General features: G+C 40.4%; 1 protein-coding gene across 1 annotated transcript in view; it reads right to left on the bottom strand.

The window, feature by feature from the left end:
- Positions 1-12,566, bottom strand: part of LOC126237018 (putative odorant receptor 19b) — a 59,867-nt gene that overhangs the window by 31,191 nt on the left and 16,110 nt on the right. Inside the window, exon 2 of the mRNA XM_049946759.1 lies at positions 10,092-10,205. Within this exon, the coding sequence (XP_049802716.1) occupies positions 10,092-10,205 (114 nt within the window). The remainder of the gene's footprint in view (positions 1-10,091; positions 10,206-12,566) is intronic.

Consider the following 12,566-nt stretch of genomic DNA (forward strand, 5'->3'; position numbering starts at 1 on the left):
CAGTGACGGATCGCTCAGTGACATCCCGAACCATAGCACAGCACATTGCGTCTGTAACGCATCATCCAGTGTCTGTGCGTACCATTCGACGCCGTTTACAGCAGAGTGGTCTGTCCGCAAGACTTCCATTGCTTCGTCTACCACTGACGCAGAACCACAGACGTCTCCGTCGCCAATGGTGTGATGACAGACGGATGTGGACGGCAGAATGGAATGACGTTGTCTTTACTGACGAGGCACGCTTCTGTCTGCAGCACCACGCTGGTCGGATTCGAGTGTGGAGACACCGTGGAGAGAGGATGCTGGACAGCTGCATTATGCACCGCCACACTGGTCTTGCACCGGGTATTATGGTATGGGGCGGTATTGGATATTACTCTCGCATGCCTCTAGTACGCATTGCCGGTACTTTAAATAGCCGGCGCTACATATCCGAGGTGCTGGAGCCAGTTGTCCTTCCTTACCTTCAGGGCTCGGCCACAGCCATATTTCAACAGGATAATGCGCGACCACACGTGGCACGTATTGTCCAAAGGTTCTTCCTCAATAACCAGATTGAATTGCTTCCCTGGCCGGCTCGCTCTCCGGATCTTTCGCCGATAGAAAACATGTGGTCCATGGTTGCTCAACGAGTGACCCAGATTACATCCCCAGCTGCCACACCAGATGATCTTTGGGAACGTGTGGAAGCTGCTTGGGCTGCTGTACCCCAGGAACACATCCAACGTCTCTTTGACTAAATGCCGAGACGTGTGGCAGCGGTGATCTCCAACAATGGCGGCTACTCTGGCTACTGATTCTGGCAGGAACCACATGTCACAGACGTCTGTAAACGTAATCATTTGATACTTGGTCAACATGTTATCTACAAAATAAATCTTGTTGTGCTACCTCTTGTCTTTCTTGGTGTTGCATTTACGGTGGCCAGCAGTGTATATAATAAAAATGTTCCGTAGGCCACATAGTTCTTTGTATACCCTCACTCACATGAATATTTCAAGATAACGTCACTAGTTGCGATGCGGCAGACAGCTGTTTGTTAAGAGATAAAGCCATATTACGAGTACAAACACATGCGCCACACGCATCGCTCAATCAAGCTCTCGTACCGCCTGAGATATTCAGGCTAGACTATTGGTCTCCTTATCTCAAAACACACAGTGCAATGTTTGGGCCATGCTGTATTATAAAGAGACGCAAATATGGAGACATCACACTGGTCAGTAGACATGTATCAACGACGTCAGAGACGATGATGAAAATAAGGATTTATATGAAGGCCGAAGAGAACTGTGCGAAGCATTTCCAACAGGAATGTGAATGGGGAACTTCATTGTTAAGGTGGAACAGGAGGAGAACTGTAAACCCTCAGTAGGAAAGAAGGACTACGTACAGAGACAAATGACAATAGACTTTGCTCAGTTAGTTCAGGTACAACCGTACAAGAACTAACCCTCACAAGCAATTATTCATAAAGGAATTTCTCGGCATCTAGAAAGTGATACACATAAAGCACACATTAACACAAGTGGAAAACAAGACGAGCAATGAGAAACTCGGATAATGGATAATGGTAGAACGAAGCTGCAGATGTGCTACAGTTTGATGCAGAAAGACTACATTAGCAATGCATAAGTCTCCAGTTCGTTTTCAGAAGAAGGTTTGCATTTCTTATAAATCAGAAACACTAAACAATAAGAAATATCAACGAGATATGGGTAAAAATACGGAAAAACGTGGTCGGGACAACAGGAGAAATAGCGGCTGCTGTTGATGTTAATGTATATTTCCTTAAAATGACATGAAGTTGTTCTTGTTGAAAGATAATACTGTTCAGTATACAAAAATCTCTGTGATCTGAGTGAAAGAGGATGATCTGTAATCCAAAAACAGTGCTTTAGGAAACTCTTAAGGAACATGAACTATAGTGATGTATGGACAGTGCTCTAGCCGTAGTAAAAAATGCAGCACTGTTATTAATAAATTCGTTAGGTTATTTGAAAGTTGTTTTGCCCCAAAAGAAGCTCAGCTTAGATCACAGTATACAAGCACACCAAGGATTATTCAAGGAATAAAAGTATTTTGTCAGACAAAAAGAAAGCTATATTCGTCAGTCAGAAGCAGCTCTGAAGTTGATATTATACCTCATTACAAGATACAATGTAAAATGTTGAAGATAGTAGTACAGATATCAAAGCAAATTACAAGAAAAATATAGTCACACAAGGTAACAAAATAACGGCAATGTGGGATGTGAAGAAGGAGGCATACAACCAGGGATGAAGAGAAGCAGATATCATTAAGAGCACATGATACATTGGTAACAAATGTGTGCGGAGTTGCAAAACTTTTAATGAGGATTTCATAAATGATTCTGAAAACGTCGTGTTGTCAGATTCAGTAGACGCTGCCATGGAATATCTCAGATCAGAAATACTAGTAACTTCAGTAATATGGATATGACCCTCAGTGCATCACTAGATGTAATGTCCACCATAACATCTAAAAATCAGAAATATCTAGTGGTTATGACAAAAATCAACAAATTTAATTAAAGAGTGTTTTTTTTGGGTTTAATAACATATTAAGTTGTTTGTGTGGAACGTTTCCCAAAGGTCCTTGTGTAAGAAAGGAGGTGATGAAATACCGCCAAATTTATGTCCAATTTCACTTCTGCCAGCAATCTCGAAAATTCTAGAAAGGTTAATATAAAATCAGCTTCTTAACCAGCTGAGCATGAATAACATATTGGAAAAGCCACAGTTCGTATTTCTAAGGGTTCCGATACAGAGGAGACTATATATACATACAGCGAGAATGTATCTCATTAATTCGACAGTAAATTCCAGACTACTGATCTGTCAGAGGCATCTGTGTAAATCACAATAGCTTGTAAGTAAATTGGAAGATTTCGCTGTAATTGGAAAAGTTCCAACATGATTAAAATAGTATCTCACTGACAGAACAATAGGTGTCGGTAGAAAAGAACCCTGTATTAAGCTATGAGGCATCATTCCACTAGGAACCAGTTATACGTGGTGACCTTCAAGGTGCCATCTTAGGGCCTTTTATCATTAATATTTCCAGTTGCCAACTTTCTTTTGAGCGCATGTGATACAAACATTCCAATAAATTGCAAATAAGCATAGTTCTAGAGAGACTGATAAATGAAAGTTTCATGTTTTTAGCCCATTCTTTGCCATTACACTTTGAAAAAACACATCATATGCAGCTTAGAACTTGTAAGAGGTTTCCCCCCTCCGTGTATGCCTAAAATTTAACTAAAACAGATAAGAGCTGTTGACAGTGTTCATTTTTTGCGATTATAGTTTGTAAATAAATTCAGGTGAGAATAGCTTACCAGAGAACTGCTGATGCACCTTGTAGTTACTGAATCATGTTCAGTTGCCAGAAAAAAGAGAACAATCACCTAGGTATGAATGTTAACTGTAAGACTTTTAACTTAAGTAGCGATACACAGAGAAAGTAGCTTCCTCCAGTCTATTAAGTGGTCATACACAATGAGAAGCCGCTGATTTCTCTCTTACTGATTGAAGATTCGAGGTAAGAAGCGACGCAGTCACATCCCATTTTTAAGCAAACAACTCCACATATAGAGGCCCTCAAACGCCCCAAGCAAGGCAGAGTTCGGCATAGTTCCAAAGTCCAGCGATCAGAAGAGTTCCAGCCCCCACAGCGGATCCCATATGAGAGGGCATTATCTTTAGTTAAGCTTGTACACTAAGAAGGGCTTACAAAGCTCGCCCGTATATACCTCAGGAATGGGGTTTCTATCGTACATTTGTCTACATGTGCCAATGCCTAAATGTCACTTTCATTTTGACAAATATTTGAAGATAAGTGTTTGATTAGAGCAATAGAATCTGACACATCATTCATGAAGTGTAGTACCATACGTTACAGTGTATACCCGAATCTTAACGCAGTTACAGGCCGGTAATTTATTAGAGTATCTCGTAAGCCTCATCTACGTTTTGTACTTACTGTAGTTACAAACTAGTATCTGTGCTCTTCTGCACGTGCGTTGCAAACACGTGAAGAAGCAATAAAAACCAGACTTGTAAGCCAACCCAGAGTCTCATCTCCACGAACATTCAAGTCTTTCTGCACAGTCTCCAACCACAGAGACCTGAAAAATCTCAGTTTAACCCCGTCGCCGTTTCATTCCTTTATGGGGCTGCTTGTGTACCAGGAAGTGGATGACCTTATCTCATGTCACCCCTGATACAAGCATGAGGTTCTGACTAAATATGCCGAGACCCATGCCGGATTATGACAGCCTTAATAAGTCTTTATTTGCAATGCGGATCCTATCGGACATAGCTGGTATAAAAATTAAAAGAAAATACCATATATCGTTTATTTTTGTTCCATAATGTCATGCAGAATCGTTGTTTGGCGGTAACGTATCAAAGCAAGCTAAAGTTATAGCAATCCAAATACTTGCAATATGGATTATTTGTGGTGAGAACTCAAGAACGTCGTGCAAAAACCTATTCAAGGGACTAGGGATACTGCTTTCCAATACACACTGTGTGAAAAAAGTCATGGGTTTCCTCCTAACATCGTGTCTGGCCTTTTGCTTGGCGGAGTGCAGCTACTCGACGTGATATGGACTCGGCAAGTCGTCGGAAGTCCCCTGCAGAAATATTAGCCATGCTGCCTCTATAGCCGTCAATAATTGCGAAAGTATTGCCGGTGCAGGATTTTTTGGACGAACTGACCTCTCGATTATGTCCCATAAACCTTCGATGTCAGGCGATCTGGGTGGCCAAAACATGCGCTCAAACTGTCCAGACTGGTCTTCAAACCAATGGCGAACCATTATGTCCTGGTGATATGGCGCATAGTCATCCATAAATATTCCATCGTCGTTTGCGAGCATGATTTCCATAAATGACTACAAATGATCTCCAACTAGCAAAACATCAGTTCAGTCGAACCAGAGGACACAGTTCATTCCATGTAAATACAGCCCACACCATTATGGAGTCACCTCCTGTTCCCACAGTGCTTTGTTGACAACACGGGTTCGTGACTTCGTGAGGCCTGCGCCACACTCGAACTCTTCCATCAGCTCTTAACAATCGAAACCGAGACTCATCTGACCAGGCCACTGTTTCCCAGTCATGTGGGACACTCGTGTCGACCATCTGCTGCCACTGCCCATTAACGCCAAATTTCGCAGCACTATCCTTGCGGATACGCTCAACGTACATCCCATATCAATTTCTGGGGTTATTTCACGCAGTGTTGCTTGTCTCTTAGCACTGATAAATCTGCGCAAACGCCGCTGCTCTCGGTCGTTAAGCGAAGGCCATGGGCCACTGCGTTGTCGGTGGTAAGGGGTAAAGTCTGGAAATTGGTACTCTCGGCACAGTATCGACACTGTGAATCTCGGAATTCTGAATTCCCTAACGATATCCCATGCGTCTAGCTCCAACTACCATTCCGCATTCAAAATCCGTTAATACTCGTCGTGCGTCCTCGCCAAGCACTGCCGTTATATAGCTTGTGTACGCGATACTACCGCCACCTGTACATGTGCATAGCGCAATCCCATGAATTTCGTCACTTCAGTTTATTTATTCCTTAATGAAATTTGTCATAAAAAGTATCTACTGCAAACCAAAAGCACAGTTCATAGAATCAATGCTGGAAATAAGAATGATCTTCGTAAGGATTTAAAGTCACCTACTTTGGTCCAGATAGGTGCCCATTATTCAGGAACGCCAGTTTTAATTAACTTGCCAGCAACCATAAAAACGTTTAACTACTAATAAAATCCAGTTTACAAGAAGCCTAAAGGATTTATTTGTGCCCAATTCCTACTCCACTGAACCGACTGATTTGTAAATATTATTGATAATATCAAATAATCAGAATATTACGTAAAATGTGGTTTACTTACACCTTCACTGTATTAATGTGATCAACGTAAATTACTGTTGTAAGCTGATTTTTCTCTTTGGTGATCCGTCGTGTTCGGAAGCAATTACGATGGATAGCTAACTGCAGGTGCGATCGAACGTCCTCGTTCTTTGCTGCCAGGCGAAGCGCGCGAACCACAGTTTGTGCATGTTGGCATATTCTTGCGAAAATATGGTAATAATTTTGATAATCTAAATACTTTTATTTGCTACTGAAATGATTTAAAAACATGCAATCAATCCAGAGTTCGAACCTCCTCAGTTCAACAGTTTCCTCAAAAACTGATTTTGTAAACAAGTTTCACATCTGCTGAAATTTAAACATACAAAGTTGAAATTTTAATGACATCTGGGTCTTGGTATTAAAATATTGTGTAGAAGTTTCTGTGTTAAGTATTTCACAAGTTGTTGGTGATTTGCCGGAATTTTACATCAGCTGAAGTCTGAAGCTACAGAGTTAAAATTGCAAAAGTAGATTCGTTTCAGTATAAAAACATCCTACGGAAGTTTCTGCAGAGTTATGTTCAGTATTTTCAAAGTTATTCCAAATATTACGGATTTTGCTCGAGTGTGTCGTTAAGTGTAATGTATTATCTACTCTTCAGAATTAATTTATAATCTATATATTAAAGGGCCATTTTATGTCTATAATTTTAGAGATATGTCCATGTCAAGCGAATTAATGTGGTATTAAAAGGCACAGCGACGACTGAAAACTCGGTTCAGAGGACAAAGTCTATTCAAAGTTCTATTTACAAAATCGTACAAGCCGTACTTACTGGTGTAGAAAACAGAATTGAAATCGTATGTTCGTTAAACATTTATCTAATGTAGGAAAAATAGGAAGAAGTTGTGTCCTAATTGGGAGAGTAATTAGAAATTAAAGGCAGCAAGAGAGTGCTTTTCAAGCGCATAGCTAGGTGTGCTGGAATCGAAAAGCGAGTGTTTCATTCGATGTTCGCACTGGGGCCATATAGGAGTCCCAGAAGTACGTTGAGAGACAATTCGATCAGGGGGTGTGTTGAAACTTCGTGGCAGATTAAAACTGTGTGCCGGACCAAGACTCGAACTCGGACCTTTGCCTTTGCCCGCGAAAGGCAAAGGTCCCGAGTTCGAGTCTCGGTCCGGCACAAAGTTTAATCTGCCAGGAAGTTTCATATCAGCGCACCCTCCGCTGAAGAGTGAAAATTTCATTCTAGGGAGTGTGTTGTACTCTCGCAATGTGTCCATTGGTGACGATAATTGATTATAGTCAGCCGTAAGCGGGAGCTTCTAATGGCTGTATGGGGCAGAACGTTAAGCTATCGTGGGAGTGACGTGTCTTACCTGACCAGCATTGTACAGAACTGAATTTCTGCGTGAACTTTAGACAGTTTTTGGCTCATACAGTCTGGGTTAACGAGTGCTACATTAAGTTCTGCAATGACTTTTGCAGCCGTCTTATTTGTCACAATCCAATGGTTCCAATGGCTCTGAGCACTATGGGACTTAACAGCTATGGTCATCAGTCCCCTAGAACTTAGAACTACTTAAACCTAACTAACCCAAGGACATCACACAACACCCAGCCATCACGAGGCAGAGAAAATCCCTGACCCCGCCGGGAATCGAACCCGGGAACCCGGGCGTGGGAAGCGAGAACGCTACCGCACGACCACGAGATGCGGGCATGTCACAATCCCGTTCAATGACGTCTGTAATGATCACTCAACATACACTATCGCCCGCGTTGTACTTTGGGGATGATTTTTCTGCGCTTTCCTTGTATGCGATATAAATCTTCGATACGGTGCCTCTCGGAACACTTCTGTTCCTTGGGTACGGAAGCACCCACCATACTCGCACCAAAACGATCGGATTCAGTCAGTTCCGATGTAATGAACTCACAACTATGCAGAACACTGTTCTGACAACATATTAAGGACATGGTACAGTTGCCGTTCGCGGTCAAATACACAGCGGAACTTGTAGGCTTGGCCAGCATCTGCATATGAGTTCAAGCATGCATTTCTCGCCGTGTTTCTACGTTTTTGCCCGACAATTACTGTTTCACTCGGTTGTTGAGAAAGTCATCCGATAAATGAACACTAAGGCGTTAATTTGAGTAAAAAACGCAACTCTTAATACTTGACATCGCAGTCTTGGCAGAGTAGGTACGTAAGACGTCGGTGACAGCAAGGATCGTAGCCCACAATGAAAGCCAAGTCAACCTGAAAATCAACGCTGAGTAGGTGTAAGTGACAGTACTTTCCAGAAGATTGGCGCAGAGTGCTTTACTGAAAATTGGGAATGGAGAAAGAAAATAATAGACCACTGCAAGTACGTGATCACAAGGTTCAACAACCACAAGAGGTTAAAGCTGAAGACAAAATAACGAACTATCAGGGTATCCACAGCCTTTATTAGTATCAAATGAAACTATATGGTTCCAGAAACCTCCTGCTCACGCCACCCTGCCACAGTGGCCTTGCACAACTGCACAGACTACCCTAGCACGCCTCCCTCCTCGATCCAAATTCCCATTTTCTCTGCCAGGGCGGTGTAGTGGTTAGCGCATCTGCTAAGGAGCAGGAGACCCCAGTTCGAATCCCAGCCTTGGTACAAATTTTCATTCATCGCTTCTCTCTGCCTATATACGTCATATATATCTGAAACTTGAAAAGGTGCCTGGGACTATATAGCTTCATTTGATTAAAACACCTATGTCTGGTTTCAGGTGGGATCCCCAATTTCGTTCGAAACTGAGGATCTGTTCCGGTAGAGTGTACTTTGATAGTCTGTGCAGTTGTGCAAAGCCACTGTGATAGGGTGGCATAGTAGTTAGTGCATATGTCACTGAGTAGAAGACCTAGGTTCGAGTCCTGGCCTTAATACAAATTTTAATTCGTCGCTTCCGTCTGCATATATACATTTCATTAGTATGAAACAGATTAAGGCACCTCACTCTCTCTTATAGCGAAACTGAAATTTAGACGTATAATTCAATATTCAAGTGATTTACACAGAACTGCTAGACTGAGTACCACAAAAGAAAATATAAATTTTGATTTGAAATATATTTACTAATATATTTGGCTGTTAGTAAGATACGAGTAACTGGGGGAGATGAAAGAATCAAGATATGTTATGAAATGATGCGGCAACTTAAATTTAAACAGAAAATAAGAACAATAAGATTTCGATGAACACGACGTGTAGCTTGCACGCCTTCTTTCTTTGAGTCATAGCGGCTATGTTATGAAAGTCCGAAGCAATACGTCCGCTTCGCTGACCTCCGAAGCACGAAATTGTACACTAATTTTGTTTCTGAATTCTGTGTTCCACATGTACTCTAAATTTCAAGTTGTGTTTAATCTGAACGATTATTCGATGATGATAGTAGAAAAGAAAACTACATACCTTGAATGGTACAGTGAACAGGAGCAAGAACGTAAAACATTCTACGAGAAAAGAAATACATCTGCGATCTGTTCCGATTTGTTCATGTGCTACTTTTTTCCAATTTCCATCGAGTTCTGTAACTCTTGGAGACCAGTGAGAGTAGTTATTACTTCAATTATTCATTTACGTAACTTCTGATATACAGGATACCATATTTACAACTTTTAACGACAATTTTTCAGTAATTTTTATAAGCAAGCTTGATTTTTCGTCTGATAAGCTTGCTGTTCCTGTTACTATTAGTTAAGTGACATGTGTTTCGTCTCTTTTATCTACGAACTAAAGCGTCTTCTGCTAACTTCAGTCTTTATTATTGGAACACCCTCGATTATTAGACTCGAGAGCTGCTCTACAAGAAAAATATATTTGGATTAGAGGTTCTAAAAAGATAATGATTTAACGTTGTTTATTTCTATGTAAGTGGAGCACAAAAGATCACATAAGTTTTAATGGTTGTAGTACATATAGCTGTAGGTAAGTTATCAGTACGCCCAAGATTTCTCTTCTCAAAACCAGATTTTGATGTTTATTTACGAGAACAAGAAATGTCAGAGAAGCTAGACTTGATTAACATATATCAAATAAATATTGTTAAGTAAAAGTCTTTACCATACACTTTATAAAAGACAAGGACGAGGTAACACTACCATATATTTTTTTTAAATAGTACAGCAGCCATTCGAGCTTCGTAACACTTACCTGATCTACAACCATTTGGCCAAATATGCAGAACATTCCAGTCTCACATAACAAGGTGGGAATCGAAGTTATTGTTTTCATGGCTTTCCTCAGGCCACCATCACTCTGTAACATCTAAAGTACCACAAATTAGTACTGTATCAATGAAAATTATGTAGATAATGTACATTGACAAACTCCGAATTTCTGAAACCTGAAAAAAATATATACACAGTTCTGACTTAATGTGGAAGTATCAGATAAACTTAAGTGCATCATTTGCCATACTATGAGTGTTTAAAAGTATGAATATTACGTACGAAACTATAATACATTAAAGAACAATTGACAATCAAAAGTCACTGAATAACTATTTTAGAAAAAAAGTGATTGAACCCTGGAGCAGCTGTAATCATACAAGCTCAAATGAAGTGTTCTAGTAGACTGGTGAAGACCTCAGCGAGAAACTCAGAGTAAGGATCTCTCGAAGAGAATTATTTTTTATTTTTATTTTATTTTTTGCCAGGCAACCTGCGTCATAAAAGTAATCTGGGTAATATAGTAACGTTTACGATTTGGATCAAGTGGCACTGCAGTTTCCTTACACCCAGAACTACACTTCTTTACAAATCCAAGTTCTAAATCAGTTGCTAAAATATATTCATTATGCAGTTTCAAACATGGCTGTCTCTCAGGAACCCCAATAAGTTTCAGCATAGGAATCACACAGTCAACCGGTTGCAAATAACTGTTTGATACATTGACCTAGGTTTCGACACCCCTAAGGATGTCTTCATCCGAATGAAATTTTAGGAAACCCTATCAAATAATACATAGAAAATTAAGTTTGACGAAAATTATCAACTAAAAGGACAACTGTCATGTCCTACAAAGGTTACATACGTAAAATTACTTTCTGAGAAAGCAATGGTCAAAGTTTCGAACAGATATGCTCAAGTCAAAAAATTAAAATTAAAGAAGTTCAAGCCTTTGGCCAGACTGCTCGGTGCATTGCTGCCACGAAAACATCACAAGTTGCGCCTCCTATTGGGCGCGGAGAGTGACATGTGCCAATACAAGACATTATAATAGAAATAATTGAATTAAATAACAGTTAATTATAAAAACAAGATACAAAGGGAGAGAGCTAAATCTACTTATGAAAATACAAAAATGTCGAGCAAATGTAGTATAACAGAGCCATCTATTAGGCTACGCAGAGATTACCGTTACGTAAAACACAGGATATTAAAGAACATTTATACAAACAGCTGCATAGTCCAAAAGATATCTGCATAAAAGTACCTTTAGTAGTATACATCTATGACATTCGAAGAAAAAGAGCCGGCCGGAGTGGCCGAGCGGTTCTAGGCGCTACAGTCTGGAACCGCGCGACCGCTACGGTCGCAGTTTCGAATCCTGCCTCGGGCATGGATGTGTGTGATGTCCTTAGGTTAGTTAGGTTTAAGTAGTTCTAAGTTCTAGGGGACTGATGACCTCAGCAGTTAAGTCCCATAGTGCTCAGAGCCATTTGAACCATTTTTTTGAAGAAAAAGATGTAGCACTAGAGGCAGGACAACACAGTAAAAAATAAAGGAATCAAAATTCCACGAGTAGTGCATTAAAGCCATTGAAAAAGTTTTTATTACGAAACGGTAACCGTTCATTTACTATGAGACCATCGTTCTTAGAAAAGTGCTTGAAATTCTCCAGCCTGTGACCTTCCTTTTCCCTATGTAAAATGGAAAATTCTTCAACACTTTTCTGTTTGTGAGCAGAAGTTAAAAGGTGATCAGCAAACGTGGAATTATGTACATTAGTGTCTCTTTTCCCATCAAATGTTCCTTATACATGACACTGAGAGATTTTCCAGTTTCTGCAATATTGTAGACGGGGCTCGTAACACAAGTGATTTTATAAATTTCTGAACTGTGTCCAGGAGCAACTGTGGACATGAGACTGCAAATAAGGTAACTTTGGATCCATGTTTATTAACTAGAGGACGACAAACTCTATACGAAATATGGGCAAAAAATTGTATACAAAAAACTTTTTTGTACTCGTTATTGTTAGAAACAGCACTGATGACTAAAGTAGTCACTTTAGCCTCAGTTTTAGCTATGAAGATCTGTTCAACTAACGAGCGATCATAGCCGTTATTAACTGCAATAGTTTTTGTTAAATTCATCTCTTCATCGAGCTTTTCAGGTGACAAAGGCACAGAAACTGTACGATGAATGACTGAATGGGAAAATGCGTTTTTAGGGGAATGAGGATGCACTGAACTAGCGGGCACAATCTGATCTGTATTAGGTCAGCATAACTTGCTAGCGCAACAGAAATTCGTAGAACAGGAAAGGTGCTATCTCCGTCATTGAGGTTTTGGTGAAAGAGGCAAAGACTTTTGTGAGATGTACGGAAGAGTTGATTGTGGCGGAGACGTTCGAGCAGTTGAGACAGGAGATGCACTCCTGCAGTGGTATAAGAAGCAGAACA

The sequence above is a fragment of the Schistocerca nitens genome, chromosome 1 (genome assembly GCF_023898315.1).
Source record: "Schistocerca nitens isolate TAMUIC-IGC-003100 chromosome 1, iqSchNite1.1, whole genome shotgun sequence".
In the NCBI taxonomy this organism is placed as follows: domain Eukaryota; kingdom Metazoa; phylum Arthropoda; class Insecta; order Orthoptera; family Acrididae; genus Schistocerca; species Schistocerca nitens.